Source organism: Polypterus senegalus, chromosome 10 (genome assembly GCF_016835505.1).
Source record: "Polypterus senegalus isolate Bchr_013 chromosome 10, ASM1683550v1, whole genome shotgun sequence".
In the NCBI taxonomy this organism is placed as follows: Eukaryota; Metazoa; Chordata; class Cladistia; order Polypteriformes; family Polypteridae; genus Polypterus; species Polypterus senegalus.
The window spans coordinates 159,195,193-159,208,816 of record NC_053163.1 but is presented as its reverse complement, the minus strand read 5'-3'; the positions used below and the strand labels follow the sequence as shown (position 1 = coordinate 159,208,816).

At 44.4% G+C, this 13,624-nt stretch overlaps 1 protein-coding gene across 5 annotated transcripts in view; it reads right to left on the bottom strand.

Annotated features, from left to right (window-relative positions):
- Positions 1–5,868: 5,868 nt before the first annotated feature.
- si:dkey-127k13.1 overlaps positions 5,869–13,624 on the bottom strand; it is a 108,239-nt gene continuing 100,483 nt past the window's right edge. For 4 of the 5 annotated variants that reach the window (XM_039767129.1, XM_039767131.1, XM_039767133.1 and 1 more), the window contains exons 17-18: positions 10,515–10,603; positions 9,013–9,838 (exon numbers count right to left, since the gene is read on the bottom strand). In XM_039767129.1, the coding sequence (XP_039623063.1) occupies positions 9,736–9,838; positions 10,515–10,603 (192 nt within the window). In that variant the 3' untranslated portion in view covers positions 9,013–9,735. Of the gene's footprint in view, positions 6,231–9,012; positions 9,839–10,514; positions 10,604–13,624 lie in introns of those variants that run through there. The other variant, XM_039767132.1, reaches the window with a different exon arrangement.

The window sequence follows — 13,624 nt, the reverse complement described above, 5'->3', positions numbered from 1 at the left end:
TACTCCATTGGGCCCTTGAGCAAAACCCTTAACCTGCAATTGCTCTGTCCCGGGTATGACGTTCATCTGCATCCCACCCAGCAAGTAGGCCCTCCGATCTACAGGGAAAAACCTTGGCCACCATAAAAAAACCTCAAACTGGTTCCATTCCATCAGAACTAGTGTGGTGCTGAGGTGTCACCTGTTGCATGGCTGCACTCGGGTCCTATTCTGGGATCTTGAGGTGGTCTATCATGTGGCGAGTCCTCTGAACCTCTGAGTCTAACTTGTGTTAACTGGGAAATAAACAATGACGGATGGGGCCAATAACGTCTCTCAGTTTCACGTTACTTCAGAGACAATGAGGGGTACCAACTAATTTGTCCACATCGGTATGGCTGACGTTCCTCTGCATGCATAAGACTGTTATGATTAGGTTTCACGTGAATTCATTTGCCGTTTCTTACGATTTAAATGCACTTTTTTAGGTCCTCCTATCGCCGCTGTCTTGAGAGCTATCATTGGCGCCACTTGCTCACAATGCCACAGTTTAGATTTCTAGGGTCACGACTCACGGGTAATCAGTGTGATGGGATAAAAGGTCGGCTGGAGGTTCCCTTTCATTATTTACTCCTTGTTTACAAAGCTCTTAAATAATAATAATAATAATAAAAAGTATTTCTGTTATTGTGGATCTTGTGAGCGTCTTTTGCTTTGACCTTTTTCCCTGTTTCTTTGACTTCGAGTTTCATCTTGTTAGGATTTGGTTGCTCGATTTATTTTTATTTGTTTTATATGCTTCTTCAGTTTTTTCACCTGTCTCTCTCTTGCCAGGGCACCACTAACTCGTTCTCTTCATTTTATGACTCCACTTCATTTAACGTAAAAGCAAACATTTGTGTCTTCGCTGTTGTCTAAAGTCTGACTGATGTCTCCCAGTTTGCAGGACATTCCGACAGTAAAATGTCATATGCACTTCCTCGGGTACCGTAATCCTCGGCCTCAGAGAGCACAACAACTAAATGACTGAAAATCTCACGTAGTGCCTCGCTAGTCGGGTATACCGGTGAGCTAAATTGTTCCCGATGGTCACCTTCAGTAAAGACGCAGTTATTATGTAAAAAGCAGAAAGAAAAGACAGAAGATATAAAGAAAACAAGACGTAAAGTCACTTTGTTGTTTAAATTCATTTGATTGGTTGAACGAAAAGAAAATGTACTTGATGCTGTTCTCGACCAATCACAAAGCAGCATGTCATCAGTTAGCCAATGAGACAATTTCCGTCAAGCTGGAAAAGATGGCATGGAGGTGCAGGGAGAGATGGCGTGTAGAGAAGAAGTGAAGGTGAAGAAGAAGATGAGAACTAAAAACAAGGGAGATTAGGATTTATTTCCTTTTATTTTCTGTAGGAACACGGCCGCGAAAACCGAAAAATTTGTCGAGGATCACAACGATGGTGGACTGCTTTTTGCTGTCTAAAAGAGACGAGTGAAGGGGACACAAACAAACACATTTTCAGGCCTGCATGGCGAGGGTCCTACGTTTCACAGGGGATGCGTCAAAAGTGTCGGGGGGGATCCCGTGAGTACTTTGCGGAGTTACGTACCACATGTGAGCTCCAGGAATTTTTATCATCAGTTTTTATATTTGTATTTTTAACTTGTGAATACGGAGTGAGAACCACCCTGGACAAGTAACGGAACTGAGCTAAGTTCACTTAAGTGAAGCAGGAGACGAAAACCTGCAATCCAATTGGCTGTTCAGTGGACCTACTGAATTGCGGAGGTCTTCAGCTGGACCCCATCCTGAAACTCACATGCTGGTCAACTGGAGCATCACTAGCTGTGAATGAACAGACTACCATAACTGCAATCGAAAACCCGTTTAGGTCAATGGTGGGTCAAAACCGACCTGAAAAAGATACGGAAAGATGGAAAAAAAAATGAAATGGATGCACACAGTAAAGAGACGTTTACATTTGTTGTCTTTGTTAATTTGAGAAAATGTCGGAAAAGTCACAAAGATTCTTTCTGAGCAGACGAAGTACATGTGGCACTTACGGACTTGACAGGCAGTGTGGCGTAGCGGGTAAGACATTCAACTTCAAATCCTGACGCTGTGGGTACAAATCCCACTACTGCCAACCACTGGCAGGTCACCTCAACTGCTTGTGCTCCAATTAGAAAAGCAAAAGAAACGGGACAGACGTCGTACCTAAACTTGGATAAAGGCGTCCGCCAAATGAAAGTGACGAAAGTGTGAAGGGCTTCTAGCACCAAGCCGGGTCAAATCTGACCTCGGGACTTGGCAGCCTAACGGATTGTGGAAACTGGAATGCCAAGGTCCCTGGAGATGGCATTCTACGTATTTGGATGTACAGATTCTGTCGTCAGACTAGATGGCCAGCACAGACGTTGCTGGAGAACGAGCCGGTCAGGGTGGGTGGCCAGTGGTCTGTTTTTTGATCTCATGTTATCATGCATAACGGAGAAAACATTTCTGAAATAATCGGCTTCTGCAGAGACCTGAGGGGGCCACTGTGGAACAACACCAAACAATATCAAAACGGCCAAGGGAAGAAAATTCTGTTACTCGTGTTGCATAATCTACAGGTGTAGTTCACACCGTCCAAAACGCCGATACTTTTTTGCTAAAATATGGTTCATTAAGTACTTCCGGATAATGAGAGTTGTGGAATGAAAGTGAAGTGCGTTCAAACTAATTCACAAGAACATAAGAAGTCTGACCATTTGGTCCATCTGTCACCCGTTTCTTTCGCTACTAGCTAAGCCGTCCCCAATATGTCATCCAGATCCTTCGTGAAGGTTGTGCAGGTTTCTGCTTCACCTCCATGTCTTGGTAGTTTGTTCTCGATTCTCACAACTCTTTGCATAAAGAAGTGCCTCCAGGTTTCCGTCCCAAGTGAAATTTGAGTTTTTCCAATTAAAGATGGGTCTCTTGACCATCGAATGGTGGGGGGCGGATCTTCATGAATACATGATGGCTGAGAAACAATTTTGACTCTCATTACAAGAGACACAGGAGAAATAACAAGATAACAAAATGAGGACCTTCGGGTTGGCTATTCCTTTAGTTGCTGTCACGCATGTGGGTGTTGGAGGACCTCCTCGCAGGCTCAGTCAAGGTATGTAATAACCTGCTGAGACGAGAGGGGGCGCTGCTGCTAACCCTGTCACCTCCTTCTTTTCCTATAGTTCCGAGAAGGCACTTAACTCCGCCCCTTCTGGTCCAGCTGCCATAAAAACCCCAACCGTCCCAGAAGGAGGCTTCATTACTGGCCAGAGGAACCTGCCAGATGGAAGCATCAACCTTTTTTGTTCACCGTTTCCAGACATTCCTGCTGAAGGGACAAACAGCTATGAGTGTTTTTCTTTATTTGAAATTGCTGTCTCCGGACAATAAATGGGATGACAAAATTTCCTCACTATCTTTGGGGCTGTCATTACCACACCTGGTCACAACCACCTCTCTGGGAGAGAAATTCTCTGTAAATGCGGTGAAGCCCGAGTCAGACGCGGAGTCACATGTAATGATCCGCTTTTAAACTGTGAAGCCAGAATGATGCTCCAAACAGTAGTCTGCTGCCATCTAGTGGATAAAATATCATGCTCAAAAAAAAAAATCATGAAGATTTCTATGCAATTTGTCACTCTATGGTGACTCGTTAATATTCATGAGTGGGGAGGATCATTCAATGGTATGTATTGATAAAGTATCTATCTATCTATCTATCTATCTATCTAAACAAGAAGCTGTAAACCACCAACTGAAACTGAACCGTCCGCTGAATCTGGTGATAGCAAAAGACAACGTGAATTTGTCATCAGTCGGTGACATGAATATTGAAACTATTGCATACGGCTTTTCACGACTGAACTGCCGCGATACGCCTGGTGAATATGGCCACCTGAAGGTACAACGTGGCTCAAGTAGGTATCTGACAAAACAACTGTGATCAAGAAGAAAAGACAAGACAGACGTGAGCCCCGTAAGCACAGTTCACAATGCAGCAACTGTCAATGTTCGTTTCGGGGAAATGTGGAAGTCGCTAAGCCTACGATAACACAAGGGGCACACGTCCATCGTACGGGTCAGGAATGGACATTTGACCTGCTCAGGTGTAAGCGAGAGAAAGATACAAGTGTGCAAAGAAACAGGTGTGTACTGCGCCGACTGCAACGTAAGTGAGGCCGAGCACTGGTGACGCACGAAGGACGTCTACTAAATCAGCATCGGCCCAGCGGTGGACATTTCGTCTCTGCCGTGTTTGTGTGGATGTTTTGGGATTTACACGTTTCTGTCACACATATTGACATTTTTCTGTGTTGAAACAAATTCAACGTTTTTTTTCTTTAAACAAACATATCGCCACAGTAACAGTCACATGGAGTGGACGTCGTCAGAATTCATAGCGTTTTGTGTGCTGACAGCCCAAAATATTTCACATACCAGAAAAAGAGATGACAACAAATGTAGTGCGTTTGTTTGCTTCCTTTTTAACTCCTTGAGAATTTCTTTAAAACAGAATTTGCCTATCACGTATTTCCGATGCATTTATTTACCCGATACACACCCAGCGTGTCTCTTTGAAAATGTAAAAAGATCCCTTTGCGACCAAAGAGCTCGTGGGCACAATGGACTCCTGGTGCCACTTTGCCCTTCTTCCCGTTTATGGCTTTTTATAATTTGATTTATTTCAATGCAGGACGGTCTGTGCACCTTGGCTTTCAAACTCCTCGATTGTGAAGTGACTTATACCGGCACCCATAAATGTCCTAAACGATCACAAAGCAGATATTCTTTAGCTCACGGGACGATGCAAACTTTTGTTTAGTTAGGGTGAAATCTTTTAAGTTTCTCCGGTGTATTTGGGAAAAGAAGGTAAAAGACATGTAATGTGCTTCTTGACAACTTTAGGTAGCCGTCATCCCAGAATTCATAGCGTGCTCTGCACGGTCCACTGGTGAGTGGGGAGTGTATGGTGGCGGCCTCGGGCCTTAAATACGGGATGGCGAAGAGTTCAGCACTGCGTGTGCCCCCCATTACGTCAAGTCTACAGTGGTTCATGCACCCAGTAACGGGCTGGCTGTCCTGTCATAGACGGTGGCAGTCGCCTTACCCTTCAATGTCGATATACATGTCCAGAAAAACAAAGGAGGGCCTGACCACCATTTTTGGTTAATATACACACAAACACACACACACACCATGAGATACAACATCGTTTACTCCACAAGTCCATATAAATAGTGAAAGGCTCTTTATTTCACCCCCCCGACTGGCCTTTTTCCAGTTTTGAGACTGAAACAGCAAAGCACTTTTTATTTCTTGTAAGGCAAAACGGCTTTTTGGTGTCTGCCGCTATTTTCTCATTTTGATCTGTTTAAAAATAAAAAAAAATAAAAATTAATGAATGCGTGGTCCGCATAAATGATACGAGTGCCCCCGCTTTAGTGAGGGCAGATCAAAGTGTAAGAGAAGAGAATAAAGAGAGAGAAACCATGAGCAGCCGTTCTGAATTTGTCCTGTGGCGCCACCTGGTTGGGTGGGTGTTCGGGCGTGGGCGCGCGCGCGCGCACACACACACACACACACACACACACACACACACACACACACACACACACTTGTAGATTCCTACGAATCGTACTTCAGATCCACGTGGCCATTCGCATTCCTACACAAGATATCACCAACCACATCCGACCATCCACCTCCATGGAAATTTACATTCGGGAGAAACAAAAGGTGACGTCCAGCGACATCCTGGTCTGAATGTTTCTCATAAGAGGATTTCTAAATTTCCTGGACCCACAGACTATGGAGTGGCCGTTTGTCACAGTGCCCAGTCTACACCTGCTCATTATAATCGCGCATTTCATGATTAGTTTATTGTCATCTTTAACATTTATATAAAAGTGTGCCATAAACGACCCAGACATATCATATGATGATTTGGGTTAAAATGAATTCAATCAATCACCTTGTAAACATTCATTCCAAAAAAATAAAAAAATAAAAATAAAAAAGGATTAAGGTCACATGGCCAGCGCCATCTTCTCCTGCCGTGCCACTCCAGGTCCCTTCTGCTCTCCACATCAGTGCCTCAGAGGAGAGCGGATGGCGGACATCAGTCTTCTGCTCTTCAAGGCTGACTTTGATCATTAAGGCACATGGCGGCTTTCATCCTGATCTCTCTCTCAATCTGCTGGTCAAATTCTTCCCTTTCCCTGGAAGAACAAATTGAAAGCACAAACGTTTAGTGTAAAAAGACAAAGACACTGGGTGTGAGAAGTTGAAATGTCACAGTAGATACTATAATGGATGGCTAGGCTTCTCCTCTGGGATGAGGAGGGGTGCCTTAAGTGACTGGACTGAATAAGTGGCCCGGGATGGCGCTAGGTTCTTAATCCCAGTTGGGGTGCTGAAATAACGAATGGAATGAGGGAGTCCGGTCCTCGGAGACTGTTACAAAAGGCTAGCAGTGCTACTCTGGTTTGGTCCCTCTTTGGACTCCTGCAGGGTTCCATGGGGCACATAGTTTGGAAAGGCAACCCTGTTTTGGTACCTGGGTGGCGACACAGAGTGCTGCTGGGAAAAGGTGTCTCCCTGCTTTGGGGAAATTCTGCATGACTTGGAAGCGCATCCACCATGCTATGTTGTCACATCAGATGTACTCCAGCGTCCAACACAAAAGAAAACGTTGTGCCTCACTGAGGAGGAAGAGGACAACAATCAGTGTGAAGGTGGAAGGAGACAGAAAGGCACTGGAGTTGTACAATGTGGACTGACCTAAATGCCTGTCAATACATTCTTATGCAAATACAGGATGAAGTGCTGTCCACAGAGTTTGGAGGCATCTACTGGAACCTGAGCAGATCAGGGGCCTCATGTATAAACGGTGCGTACGCACAAAAATGTTGCATAAGAACATTTCAGTGTTCAGATTGCGATGTATAAGATCTAAACTTGGTGTAAAGCCACACACATTTCCATGGTACCTCATAAGCTGTCTTATGCAAGTTCTCTGCTCGGTTTTGCAGACTGGCGGGACCCAGTGTCAAAGCAGTGCTACTGTTCCTGTGTGGTTTATCTTTCTTTTTCAGATCCACATCCCTGACGTGGCTTTATAAATACACTGAAATTAACCGCATATTGTTTATTAGTTTAATGCATCTGATTGTAATTAACCAGTAACAATATAATGGTCCACAGAATGGCTAAACTATTCTAAATACCATAGCTGCTTTAGCGTTGTTACTCTCACTGCACCTCTTCTTCTTTCAGCTCCTCTCGTTAGGGGTTACCACAGCAGATCATCTTTTTCCATATTACTCTTACTGCACCACTCAGAGTATTTATGTCATTGTATCTGAGTGGGGAATCAAAGATCTACAGAAGCTGAGAAAGAGAATTATCGATATACAGCATCAAGCACACGCTGCCTCAGCCATGCTGTCTATTGAACGGGATTTATGTAGCAGAAGAACGTGGAAGTTTGCGTACGCACAGATTTATGCATCTGGATTTTTCTGTGCATACGCACATTCCCGCTTTTGTGCTTAAGCCATGTTATAGTGCGAGTTCTACGCACAGTGTTATACATGAGGCCACATATGTTTCTACACACTTCAGAATTCATTGTACCACTGCCGTCAGCAGTTCCATCATCCATGAAGAGAAGTGTGCCAGGACCTGTGGCAGCCATACGTGCCCAACCCATAACACCCCCAGCATCTCCATGTCTAACAGATGAGATCTCACGCAGATCCTTTTCATCTTCACACTTTGCTCTATCCATCACTCTGATGAGGTTCATCTTTGTCTCATCTGTTCGCAAGATCTTCTCCCAGAATTCTGCAGGCTCTTTGTAGTCTTTTTTCACAAACTGTAATCTGGCCGGCCGTCCTGTTTTTGTGGTCTCCATCTTGCAGTGTGGCCTCCTCTGTGTTTCTGTTCATGGGAGTCTTCTGCTGATAGTTGTCTGTGACATGTCCACATTGGTCCCCTGAAGACTGTGTCGTGTCTGTCAGACAGGCGTTTGAGGCTTTTTCATGACCACAGTGAGGATTCTTCCGTCCTTGGCCTAGCAGCCCCTTTGTGATTACTGAGCCCACCAGTGTGTTCTTTCTTCTTCATTATATTCCTGACAGTTGATTTTGGTCATCCTGAGGTTTTCCTGATGTCTCCAATGGTTTTATTCTTGTTTCTCTGCCTCATAATGACTTCTTTGACTTTCACTGGCACAGCTCTTGTCCTTATGTTGAACAATGGCAGCTGCAGAGTCCAAAGGGTAGAAACAAACAGAGATATCTTATGAAGCCATGAAACCCACCTGAGGAATCACAAATACCCGGGAAGGCAACTGTCTACAGAGTAGAAAAAGTATTGTGCGACTGAAATTCAACCAAATCCCCTTAAATGAAAGTCTGCAATGTGCACTTGAATCACAAGTCTGAATTGTTTGATTTGTAATTTGAAACTGAGAGCAGAGGGGGAAATCAAATAAATGTGGGTCTTTGTCCCCAACATTATAGAGACCACTGTAGATGGCATTTGCCACTTAAAATTCTGTTCTAAAGTTAATTGTATATACTTGCATATAAGTCGGGGCTTCTAACCCGAAAAATCGATCATAAAATGAGACCCCAACTTATACGGACGTTCAAAAATGCAACACTTTTTTTTTTTTTTTTTTTTTTACATCTTCTTGCCTCCTTCAATATCACATCAGTTTCTCAGACGCATCGAATTTTGTTGCAGCAGCGCAGTTACCAATTCCTTTCACCACTCAAGCAACTTTTAATTTAAAACCAGCTTTATATTTCCTTTTGATCGAACACTCCATCGTAGATAAGGGATGCTCTTACGATAAAGGTGTACAAGGCTGTGTGCTCCGTGGTTACTCTCTCAGGTGGACGTTAGCTTATCGTAATCTCGTGGACCAATAGCGTGAGTTTTCCGCAATCGACTCATACGACCGACATTATAAAATACCAGAAATTATACAGTAAAATCAAGTCCCGTCTTTTAATCATTTTTTATTAATTGTTAAAAGTACAGAACCCATCCTGGCATTTTATAGTGGAAGCCACCGGACATGGACCGGAAAATAAAAGCCTAAAAATTTTCTGATCAAAGCTTTGATATAAAAGATCACGTGTTCGCCGCATGTTTGTGACAATGAAATGGATCTGTAAATAATCCCGTTATCCTGGTTCTTTTTTCCTTGATGTAAGGACACATTTTCTCTTTGCTCGTGATGGTAGCGTGCAGGAGTTCTCACGTAAATATGGAACGTATTAACTCTTGAAGGAGAGTTTTCTGTAAAGTAGACAAAGCAATGGTTTCAGACAGAAAACGCCTGCTGCTGCATGCTGTGCCTGCCAATTAGGTAGGCTGGCTGCCAGGCTGTCTTTGCGTGGCAGGGACGGTACAGCAGCACACTGTAATCTGGTTTGTACCTCTTGTCATTTTAAGCGATGGCCCTCCCAGGCCAAAGTTGTCGCACGCATGTCAGCTACACCATCTGCTGACGCTGGTACCTCACCTTCATCTTCGATCATTTGTATCAAGATCAGTGACAAGCCAGTTCAGCGATAATATGCAAAACGTCGTCCACAGAGTATTTTCCTTTACACGTTCACTTCTCTCTTTCGCCAGAAGTCGATGCCATTTTTGCCGTATTTTTTTTTGCTACTTGCTCAGGGAATCTCGGTCAAACCAATGAACCTTCTAGAAAAGAGAGTCCAACTTAAACATAGTGGTGGGTTTTTGTCGCCATTTACAGTTGATTACCACGGTCAACTCCTCCTTATGACAAAAGTCGAAATCAGCCCTGAAACAGATAAAGAGGTAGCGGGGTCACATTGGGGGGTTTTGTTCCTATGTAAGCATGTCCTGTTGATGTGTTTGTTAAATGGGTGCAATGATTTCTGTTTGTAAAGTGGAGTTGGGGTCTTTAAACGGGTTTGCACTGATGCGGAGGGGCTTGTGGGATTTGTAGTTTGTATGCACTGTACCAATAAAACTGGAAGAGAAGGATGTGGCCGGACCATTTTCTAATCAACATCATCTGCAGCAGCTCCTAAACATTTGCAGTTACTGGACATTAGTAGTAGAGAGGGACAGTGCCCGGCCGTCAGATGTAAGGATGGCGGTGGGTTCTCTTCCTCCCAATCCAGTCCTTCGCTGCTCTTGGATAAGAGGTGCACCAGCAAAGATTATTCTTCTGGACTCCGGCTGTAGGACAGAATTTCACCATCCATGTTCCAGGAAGCAGTTTATTGAATAGGAGTGTTCTGCACTTGTTTCCATCATTTTAACCCCCGTTTCCATTTCCAGAATCACTTCCGTCATTTACAGTAAGGCTTAGGTGTTGGCCTGATTTTATCCATTATAGTGGCTTCCTTGCTAAGTAAATCTGGTAACACCCTCCGCACAAACTATGGGTGGGGGCTGCGCTACAAGGAGATTACAGAGATTTGGCTTTTAAACATTCCTACCCAGCTTACCTGGCACTAATGTCAGGGCCTTTATTATATTTCTCTTCAGCTTTTTCTATGGAGATGCGATCCACAGCAGAGATGGCAAAGATGACAGCCTGCGAGAGAGGAAATTCAACACAGTTAGAGTAGATTGATAAGAACCTACAAAAGGGGCAAAGCACGAGCACATCCTCTACTGGTGAACACAGAGAGCAGGAGCCGTTTGGTTTTTCAGACTTCCTTGTTCTGCTGTGCCCGTGTGGTGTTATGGGTCCACAGCTCGCTCAGCAAAGGCCGTTTTTTTAAATAATCACCGCACTCGCGGCGGCTTAGTGAGGGGGCGTGGTGGCCATAGCAAGCCACGGGGCGATCTGCGGTGTGGGCGTTTATCACCTAGTGCACAGGTGAGGGACTGCCCACATCCATGATTGTTCCCGTGGCTAATGTGCTGCAGCTGCTATGGCCCCTCGCAATATAAAAAAGCGCGAGTCGATTAGGAAAGGAGATCAGAAAGAACGGAAAGATGAGAGAGAAATGAGTAAAAAAGAAAGGGACGGAGGTTACAGGGAGACTTGGAGTTGTAGTCCTTGGTGTGGGCGTCCTGGAGACTAAGGAGTCCAAGTCTAAGGCCTGGGATGAGTGCCAGACTGAAGCCACGATCGAGAGGTCTCCAGACCTGTGTGTGTGTGTGTGTGTGAGTTGAAGAGGGCAGCTGCAGAGTGCGTCTTACCAGCTGCAAAGCCTCGTCGGGAGAAGCAGGCGAGACGCTAACAGAAAAGAAGCACCAGGCTTGTCATTGTTGTTGGATTTTTAAAGACTGCTTCCTCAGGAACGTTTTAACCTCCTTTTAAAAGGATTGTTTCTGTGTATTTTTTAAATCTCCACGTGTTTCTTATGGATTATTTATTGAACTTTGAATCACTGCACTTTATGGACACTGTTTTTGTTTGACTATTTTAAATAAAAGCACTTTTGCACATTTGTACCATCCCCTTGCTCAGTTGTTGCCTCCACTGTCTAGCTCATCTCGGAGACATTATCAACGGTGTTGGGTTCAAGGGCTCCTGAACAGTGATGAGAGCGTGGAGCAGAACCCGCCATACACAAGTTGCTTTTTCGGTTATCGTTTCTTCTGTCACTGACTGGCGTAGCACAAGTGTCTGGGAAATGTCAACTGATGATTTGATTGGGGGTGCAGTGGATGGGAAGGAATTCTCATTTTACTTCCTCATGCAGAGTCCATGATGTCTGCCCAACCGCTCAACACTTTTGAAGGGTCTCGGGTACACAATTCACTAATGTGGCACTCAAAACCCTTATGGATAGTCAGCCATCGCTTCTTTAATGCTTGTGTGAGAAAATATCTTCCACCTTTCTCTTCTGAGACACAAGTCCACATACACCAACTACATGGACTAAAGTCTGGGGGACCCCCCTCTTAATTATTGCATTCAGGTGTTTCAATCCGACCCAACGCCACAGACGTATAAAATCAGCACCTCGCCGTGAAGCCCCCTTTACAAATATCTGTGAAACAAAATGGGTCATTCTGAACAGCTCAGCGTGGTACTGGGATGGGATGCCACCTTTACAATAAGATGGTTTGTGAAATTTTACCCCTGCTGGATATTCCACAGTCCACTGCAAGTGGAATTATTGGAAAGTGGAAGCGTTTAGGAACAGCAGCAACTCAGCCACGAAGCACAAGACCACGTAAAGTCACAGAGCAGAGTCAGCGACTGCTAAGGTACATGGTGAATAAAAGTCGCCAACACCCTGCTGATTCAATAGCTGAAGAGCTCCAAACTTCCACTGGCATTAATGTAAACACAGAAACTGTGTGCGCCAGGAGCTTCATGGAATGGGTTTCCATGGCTGAGCAACTTCATGCAAGCTTCACATCACCAAGTCCATTGCCAAGCATCGGACAGAGTGGTGGAAACGAATTCTATGGAGTGGCGGATTACGCGTCTCTGTTTGGCAGTCAGATGGGCGGATGCTGGCAGAACGTTACCTGCCTGACAGCACTGTGCCAACTGTGAAGTTTGGTGGCGGAGATATAATAGTGTGGGGTTGTTTTTCAGGGTTTGGGCTCGGCCCCCTTACTTTCAGTGATCTTAATGCTTCAGCATACCAAGACATTTTGGACAACACTATGCTTCCAACTTTGCAGAAACAGTTTGATGAAGGCCCTTTTCTATTCGTACCTGACTGTGTGCCCAGTGCACAAAGCAAGGTCTATAAAGACAGGGTGGGATGAGTCTGGTGTGGAAGAACTTGAGTGGCCTGCACAGAGTCCTGACCTGAACCTCATCAAACAGTTATGGGAGGAACTGGAATGGAGATTGCGAGTCAGGCCTTCTCATTCCACATCAGTGCCCGACCTCATAAATGTTGTACAGCAGGGGAGCCCACTGGTTTTCGGCTTGTGAGCTACTTTTAATGTCTCTGTCTCTCTCTCTCTCTCTTATATATATATATATATATATATATATATATAAACTAGCAAAATACCAGCTTAGCGGTGAAGTACTGCATTCAAATTTTTATTAAGAAGAAAATTAAACCTTTTTAAACTGTGGGACAATATGCCAAAAATTATTTGTTAAGGATCTCTTTGTATACCATGTTGTCAGTTCGGCCCTCCGGTTGTAACATGACCAAGCTGTCGCTGAGCTTACTCTTGAGCATGTAGCATTACAGTTGGCCACGTGAACAGTAGTCTTGTCTCAAATCTCACAGCTTGGATTGCTGCTGTCATAATCGGTTTGAGTTTCATGGTTTGTTTCAATGGCGACAGTATTTGTAGGACTTGTGTTGAAGTGACATTCGCATCTGTCAAGCGTTGTAAGCACACAACCGGTTTCATTGATAAAATCACATCCAGCTTTTGAGAGTTTAAACATTCATAAACATCAAAGTGTCCACTACTGAAATCGTCACCTGTGAGTCTAAGATGTTTAAGAGGCATTGGCGGTTGTCGAAAGGTGTAAAATATTTGGCCATTTCGGTACACTTGAAAGCGACAACCGAACAATTCAGCGGCAGCCATCAACTCACATGCAGAACCACAGGTGAAGGGCTTAAGCATTTCACTCTTCTAGTGCTCCTGTGTAGTCTAATTATCTCCTGTACCG